Source organism: Carassius gibelio, chromosome B15, assembly GCF_023724105.1.
Source record: "Carassius gibelio isolate Cgi1373 ecotype wild population from Czech Republic chromosome B15, carGib1.2-hapl.c, whole genome shotgun sequence".
NCBI lineage: Eukaryota > Metazoa > Chordata > Actinopteri > Cypriniformes > Cyprinidae > Carassius > Carassius gibelio.
The window spans coordinates 23,355,227-23,364,117 of record NC_068410.1 but is presented as its reverse complement, the minus strand read 5'-3'; the positions used below and the strand labels follow the sequence as shown (position 1 = coordinate 23,364,117).

The 8,891-nt window shown below is 34.0% G+C and overlaps 1 protein-coding gene across 1 annotated transcript in view; it reads right to left on the bottom strand.

Moving 5' to 3' along the window:
- Positions 1–3,949: 3,949 nt before the first annotated feature.
- LOC127973081 (Fc receptor-like protein 2) overlaps positions 3,950–8,891 on the bottom strand; it is a 199,772-nt gene continuing 194,830 nt past the window's right edge. The window contains exons 11-12 of the mRNA XM_052577114.1: positions 8,103–8,189; positions 3,950–5,195 (exon numbers count right to left, since the gene is read on the bottom strand). Of these exons, the coding sequence (XP_052433074.1) occupies positions 5,152–5,195; positions 8,103–8,189 (131 nt within the window). The 3' untranslated portion in view covers positions 3,950–5,151. The remainder of the gene's footprint in view (positions 5,196–8,102; positions 8,190–8,891) is intronic.

Here is an 8,891-nt window from a genome sequence, read left to right as displayed (position 1 = left end):
AATGGATTTATATGCAAAATTGGAATCAATTTTGGAAACACTTGGAAATGGACACACACAGCGTCTATACGACACGGTGGCAGCGGCAACAACATTACAATGAGAATAAAAGGTATTATAATTTGAAACGGTTCGCATCTCCAATAATCATTAATCCACAAATGACTTAAGCTGTTGACTTTAATGTGGCTGACACTCCCTCTGAGTTTAAATAAACCAAAATCCCAGAGTAATTAATTTAAACTTACTCAAACAGTACACTAACTGAACTGCTGTGGAGAGAGAACTGAAGATGAACACCAAGCCGAGCCAGATAATTAACATACACGCCCACTGCTGGAGCGGTTCTCAAGTCAAGAAACCTGTTGCATCGGTTTTCGGATCACCAGTACACTGAACCGAGAATTGTTTCTGTCAGATGCGTCTGATTTGAGAACCGATGAGCTGATGATACTGTGCATGCGTGATCAGCATGAAGCAGTTTTTAATCTAGATTTAAACAGAGAGAGTGTGTCTGAACCCCAAACATTATCAGGAAGGCTATTCCAGAGTTTGGGAGCCAAATGTGAGAAAGCTCTACCTCCTTTAGTGGACTTTGCTATCCTAGGAACTACCAAAAGTCCAGCGTTTTGTGACCTTAGGGAGCGTGATGGATTGTAACGTGGATTGTAACGAGGTATAAGGCTAGTTAGGTATGATAATTTGTAACTGATACAGAACTTAATAGGTAGCCAGTGCAGAGCCTGTAAAATTGGGGTAATATGATCATATTTCTTGACCTGGTAAAGACTCTAGCCACTGCATTTTGGAAATAGATGTAGCTTGTTTATTGAAGATGCAGGACATTTTACAGATGTAGATGTACCAAAATGAACTCAAAAAGACTTCTAAACAAATATCAGTTCATTGCTTAACTCCACATTCATTTATATGTAACCCACACATTTGACTATAATGTTTCTAATCACTTTTTGTGTATGCCTTGTTTAATAACTATTGAATAGCTTAAGGATTAATATTCATGTTTAGTATGTGTGTGTTTTAATCTGTGTGTTCTAATCTGTTTCTGACCACCAGTTATTTGTCAAATGTATCATATTCTTATTATAGGAATCATGTCCATAATTATACCCTGCAAGAGTGGGAAAATTCGGACTATGTGATTCATAAGATAACATATGATTTATCTATGGGGGTAGAGAAACACTGCAACACCCCGAGCAAAGAGAATATCTAATTGGTCAAGACAACATTTGAGGTGTGGCCAAAAGGCCAGTTTAAATAGTCAGGACACCATCAAATTTAGCTTTTAGCTTTTGCTCTTATCCTTTTGCTCTTAGCCTTTGCTCTTAGCCATGCCTTTTGTCATTACGTTTAGCATTTCTTTAAGCACTTTTCCATCGTGCTTTGGCCTGCACGCCTCCTGCTAGAAGAGGAGAAGAAACCCCGTTTTCAATGACAACACAGTCATTGATACACAGTCAACACAGGTAATGTACCTCCAGACTCTGATCTAAACTGGTGTGGCTATCTAATATTTTAACCGCATTGAGGAACTCAATGCGAGAATTAATTACAGTAAGTGATTGATGGTTGTTCATGACTATGCAATTTCACGTATTGCTGTAAACTTGGGATTTTACATTTTCATTCTCTTAAACACATTATTTCCTTACTTTCTATCTTCCTGCCACTTGTGTGAATGTGTGAGAGTGTGTGCTTATGTGTTAGATGAGTTAGTCTTAGATTTATCTAATAAAACCTTATTCATATTGAAAAGATAAGTATCGTTTTGTGCTTACAAGTTACTGTCTTAAACTGCCAATTTTGTAACTGTGCTAATTAATAGTGTTTTCACTATACTTTGGATATTAATATCCATTGCAGAGTTTATATTATATGGCTTGTTCAGTCAGGGACGGACTGGGACTAAAAAATGGACCTGGACTTTGACTAAGACCCGGCCCAAAGCAATCGGCGCGCGTAAACTCGACAACAACAACAATAACGCCTAGCATGAGTGTCACGAGACTTTAATTGTGGCTCATTATACCATACCATCCAAATTATAGCAATAGCACTGATGTTGACTAGATGTTGAGCTGGAGTGAGTGTCTTTCTCTTCTCTTGGTCTAAGCTCAACCTGAAACAACGATGGAATGGATTTTTTTTTTTTTTTTTTTTTACAGGTTTTATTCCAAGATAGCATGGAATAGTTTATATAATATGCTGTTATAACAGCATATTATACAATCTATTCCATGCTATCTTAAAATTAATTTATTACTTAATAATCTTAATTTATGCAGTAATTAATTAATCTTACTGCACAGATAATAATACCACATCTAAATGAAAATACACCATTACAAATGTAACTTCTTTATTCAAAATCTTCAAAGTTTGTAAGCAATGTAATGTTACCAACATTTTTAAAAGTAAAAGCACAACATATTTCTTAACATTAGCTACTGCATGTGACATTTTACAGCTAAAATGTTGAAGTTTAGTTGTTTTAACTACTGTAATCATTAAAAATTTAGCAACCTGAATATCACTTCCTAACATCATCCCTAGCAAGTAACTTTCTTTCTCCTCTCATGTTCCATACTTGGATCTGGATCTGCCTGTGGAACCCGCTCATCTTTCTGTCCCTCATCATTATCATCACTGGTGGCATGTTGCTGCATAGCTGTTTGGCTCACTTCTTCACTGCTGCTAATATTTAACTGCGAGGTGGTGCTGCTGGAAAATATATTTCAGTTAGTTTGGGAAATTTAGGGGCTTCAGTATCTAAATTCCGCTTTTTTTTTTCCTCTCGCCTTCTCAGCCCCACCCTTTTCTTTCCGTTTTTTTTACCCGCAGTCGCGTTATGCATTTGTTTGTTTGTTTCTATGCTTCTTCTATCTAACTTTAACATCTTAGCTGTTCATTTCTTCCTACCCTTTCACTTCTTCTTCTCCTTACTTGGCGGCCACGGCCAGTGCAGCTGGCATCCAACTTAAAGGTGCATTGCTGCCACCTACAGTGCTGGAGTGTAAAACAGATTAGCGGGAGGAAAAAAACAGGCGATGACTGCATGCCCTTACATAATCAAACATTTGGAGTTGGGATAACCTCCAATCCAAAGCTGATACCTTTTTAGAAGCTCATTATCATCAAATGTTTCTAAAATGTATATATCTTAAAATATATATTTAAAATGTCTAATGTAGATTTCTGGCATCAGCCATTTTAGGATAGTTCAAATTTGGTCTTAATGACTTACGAGTCCTCACTACTCCTAACATTTCACAGATTTAGGAGCTAATTTTAACACTAAAACTCTTTGTGATATACTCTTAGAAAAAAAATCTATACACAGCACCTTTAAGTTGTTGTGTGAATACAGGCCCAGTTAATTTTTTCCTTAGCCCAGGTAAGATGCTTCTGATGTTGGTTCTGTTTCCGAAGTGGCTTTGAGGCCCTTTTCCTGAAGACGTTCGAGCGTGGTGACTTTTGATGATTGACTCCAGCTTCAGTCCACTTCTCTTCCAAGTGTTTGAATCGGCTTTGCTTGACAGTATTCTTGCTTACAGTCATCCCTGTTGATTGTGCACCTTTTCCTACCTAATTTCTTCCTCTCAGTCAACTTTGCATTTAACATGCTTTGATACAGCACTCTGTGAACTCTGTGAGCCACTTCAGTAATGACCTTTTGTGACTTACCCTCTTTGTGGAAAGTATCAATGATTGTCTTCTGGACCATAGCCAAGTTAAAAGCAAAAAGTCAGTCATCTGTATCAATAGGATTCAAATGAAGGCCACAACACCAATGTTATCCATTTACATCTCAAAGTTTTAAGGTCTGCAGGCTGAAATCTCAGACTGCCTTCATTATAACATGACAATAGTCAGGTTAGAATAAGTGATACAAGAACTGAGTACAATATTATAATTTTTTTTCCATATTTATTGGGTTTTCAAAATTAAGCACTGCACAAACATTTTGGCACATTAATATTCTCAAATATAGTAGACTACAGTATATATAGGTACTTTTTATTAAGAAATTGTTTCCTAAGTTAAGTTCCACATTAGATTTTTTTCAGAGAATATGTTTTTGAACATTAAACATTAATGTCTAACAAAGAAACCTAACAATTAAAACTTTGGAATGAAAATAATTTTTCTTAAATAATATTTCAATAAAATTACAAAAGTATGTTTATAACCATTCAAAAGTTATTTTTTTTTTTTTTAGGCAGTCTCTCCTGCTCACCAAGGGTGCATTTATTTGACCAACTATACAGTAAAAATAGTATTGCAGTACTAGTATAAACAATATTGTGAAATACTAACGAAATTTAAAATAACTTTTCTATTTAAATATATTTAAAACATGTAATTTATTCCTGTGATCAAAGGTGAATTTTCAGTATTCATTGACACATAATTAAAAAATCATTGTAATATTCTGAATATCATTCAAAATGTTCTGAATAAGAAACATTTCTTGTTATCACGGTTGAAAACAGTGTTAAAAAAATAATATGTTATGCTTTGTTGCTTACCAAAATGTTTTTTTTCTATGTAATAATAATAATAATAAAAATACATGTTTTAAAAAAACTCTCTGACCCCAAATGTTTAAAAAATGTGTATAAAACATTTTTCTAATACACAAACACTTTTTAAAAATTAATATATGATAAGACATAAATAAGATAAAACAAACATGCAATCTATAACTATTTGATGAATCTATTTCCATGGCTTATTTATTTATTTTTCAGATGTTAAACTAAAAGAGCTAAGACTTTCTAGCCAATAAAATATTTTTTAGTTGAAGTTAGCTAGTTATATCTTTAAAAAAGTATACATTTATTTTCACTATATACATTTACATTCAAAGAAAACTTTTCCAGACTCAGAAATCACAATATTAAAATTTCTTAATATTTTCAGGTTTTCCAGGAAAATTTTACTTTTTTCTTTCTTTTTTTCTCCAATGTATAATCATAGATTAGCATGCATACTTTCTGAAGCACATGATCATTTGAATCACAAATTTTAAGTAATGATAAATCTATTGCCATCAGGTGCTCAATAAAGCACATTATAGTTCATTTATTATCCTAAAAAGTTTCCACACATTCTCCACAGAAACTCTCAGTATGTAACCTGAGCATATGTCCCATCACTAAATTCAGCACCTGAAAACAAACCGAGATTGCAAGAGATCAGGTGAAAACCATTGAATCAATGTTAATAATGGTGGATTTTTCAATGTTAATGGCATTAAATCAATAGCACTTTTGCACCCGCGATTGTTAAATGTTGAAAAAAAAAAAAAAAAACTACTGTTATTGTGATCAGTGTTTGGTTTGCTTCTTGCTTTTCATTAAGTTAATTATCCTTCAGTGCTTTCAGTAGTGTTTCAATGTAAAAACATTTGTGTTAATAAAGAAAGAAATGTTTTAGTGTTAACTTGGAATAGATTTTTTGGTAACACTTTCTATGAAGCCCGTATTTATAATACATTATAAGGGTATTCTTAAGGCATTATAATGAATGCATAATGCATTATATAAAACAAATATATAATATGTTGTATCATCTCATGAATATTCATTAGAACAGTTTTAATCTGTTATAACATTTACTTATTTGTGGTTATAGCTTTTAAGAGTATGATGATTTATAACACAATAAACATGTTGCATCAACTTTTACAATGGATTATATTTTTCATAGTTATACAGTATTATAAATCTCATATCTTGCCACTTTTCTGATGCTACTTAAAGTGGTTACAGTCCATTTATAAGTAGTAATAATAATATTAATAATAACATGTTTTTCTCTCAAACAGCCATAAGATCAGATAAAAGAGCAGATGAATGTGTAATATATGACACATTTGCTTTAAAATATTTTTATTGTAATATAATTATTTTGATGGTACCCTTTAGAGAGCTGATGATAAATAACTCTGTAATTACATATGAATTAGCAGTCATTAGAGTATTAGGATTTGTGCTAATGTAAATATATGCTAACTAGGCCTGCACGATTAATTGCATGCGATTGTCATGTGTTTCTTGTCAGTAAAGCCGGTTCTGTGATTAGCACTAAATGTCCATCACCTGACTTCAAATGAAGTGGCACTTCGCAGCTAGAATTATTTTTTTGTTCTAAAATGTTCTTAGAACATTCTCATGGATTGTTCTAACAATGTTTTTAACGGGTAGTTTTACTTTTGTTCCCAGAACGTTCTCTCAAAAAATAGGATAACATTCTCTAAAAACATTCTAAAAATGTTTATTAATAACATTATTAGAACATTATCCCCTAACATTCTAATTAAGATTTAAGCAGATGTTTAGATGCTGATGTCTGTTTAAAAGTAATAGTTTGGTCTGATGTCATCATAATGGTGGTTAGTGTTGGTTTTAGGGGAAGTCGTGGCCTAATGGTTAGAGGGTTGGACTCCCAATCGAAGGGTTGTGAGTTCTAATCTCGGGCCGGACGGAATTGTGGGTGGGGATAGTGCATGAACAGCTCTCTCTCCACCTTCAATACCACGACTTAGGTGCCCTTGAGCAAGGCATTGAACCCCCAACTTCTCCACCTTCAATACCACGACTTAGGTGCCCTTGAGCAAGGCATTGAACCCCCAACTGCTCCCCGGGCGCCGCAGCATAAATGGCTGCCCACTGCTCCGGGTGTGTGTTCACAGTGTGTGTGTGTGGTCACTGCTCTGTGTGTGTGCATTTCGGATGGGTTAAATGCAGAGCACAAATTCTGAGTATGGGTCACCATACTTGGCTGAATGTCACTTCACTTTCACTTTTCACTTTCACTTTCACTTTTTAGTTGTGCAATTTGACGCTTGACTTGTTAGTGTTGTTCTATAACTGCTGTCATCTAATGAAGTTATGTTTGAAGTGATTCATGAATAATATAATTTAAAAAGATTAGACAAAAATTACAAATCAGCAGGATCTTGTGTATTGCAAAACACATCTGCTATAGTCAAAAATATCAAATTAATAGCATAGGTCAGACTCCTGATAAAAACAGTTGATCAGACTGTCACACGGGAAAATTTTTAATGTCAACAAGTAACCAACATCACCTGATGACATTTTTCTCTCTCTGTTTCTGCTGTAACAAATATAATTACAGCAGCTAAATGAATAGAAACACTGAAAAGACTTATACTGCCTAAGTACTTATCACCATAATGGTGATGTCAAACTATAGTATTTTAAATAAACCATCAACACCTCTGTTAATCTCAATAAGAACTTTTTTACATTTATGACAGAAATAAAGCTTGATTATAATAAATGAAGTTGGTAATACTGTTTTTGGAGTATTTACGCTACAGTTTGACACCAAACAGAAGTTTGGTTTTCACTTCCAACTAACATCTGACTTTAAACAATGTCAGTCCATATCTAGTGTGATGGGAAGCCATAGTTCCCTGACAAGCTGCGCAATATCTCGTTCATAATCGCAGATAAATCGCATGTGGTTATGAACGCGATATTGCGTAGCTTGTCAGCAATCTACGGCTCTGTATATTAAGTGTAGCTCTAATTTGAAAGCAGCTGATGGACATTTACTGCTAATCACAGAACCATCTTTACTGACAAGACACGCATGACAATCCCATGCGATTAATCGTGCAGCCCTACCCTGCATCAATGTTACTTTTTGTCTTTGTAGTGTGGACAATACAGGATTTTCCTGTGGGGTTTAAAGGCTTATACGTGTAAGATAAAAAGACACACCCACAAAATGTATTTTAACAGTAATAACTGCAAACTAATTTTATGGCAAACAAACTAGAAAGACAGTTTTAGTGGTTGCCAGTAGTTTAGTCAAGTAAAAGCAGCAATGCACTGTAAAACACAACAGTGAAATGATTATATATATATATATATATATATATATATATATATATATATATATATATATATATATATATATATATATATATATATATATATAATTAAATTAAGAACCACAAATATTTAGGAAAATATTCTAGTGATTTTTCCTACTGTTCTGATCATAAAATCATAAGAGCAGAGATTATGGTTTTAGTTTACCTTTGTCTTCTTTCTTTTTCTTCTTCTTTGTTACAGATATCAGTTCAATCTCAGCATAGATGTGTTCATGAGGCCCACTTACATCATCTGCAATGAGGTAAAATACACTTGATTTAACTTGATTTGCTTTTTAAATATCAGTGATAAACATTGACTTCCAATTTCTTCAGAAATAAATTACTGTTCTTGCCATTATTCAGAGATGGGACTTTCAAGTCACATGCAAGTCTTCAAGTCATATCCCAAGTCCTCCAAGAGTTAAATTCAATGAGATATTTAAGTATCTAATTAAATGATTATTGTGCATTAGTGATGAACACCTATTGTTCACAATCAACATCACTGAAGAAAAGAGAAACACAATAACTACATCTGACTTTAGCCATAGCCTCAAATGAATTCAACTGAAAACAAAAATAATTAAAGCTGCAAGCAGCGATGAACGGGCCCTCGCACCCGGGCTCACCACCAGCCGGTGCTCATAGGAGAACAGTGAACGTTGTGCCATATACTTATAAAATAGTAAATATTTGTGCCATATTTCCTGCTGTCAACAGGTGGCGCTATGATTATAACTGAGTATCGGCATGTAAATGTCTTCAGGCCTGGACTCTTACCAAACATGCAAAGTTTCGGGCAGATCAGACAACTAATATTTAACCCTCTGGAGTCGATTAACGCGTATTCGCGTCATGAGTCATTTTCTCCTGATAACCCCGAAAAGAACTTAAATTACACTTTCAGTTTTTATCGTACAGATAAGAGCAATACATCAATCGAATCTGTAAA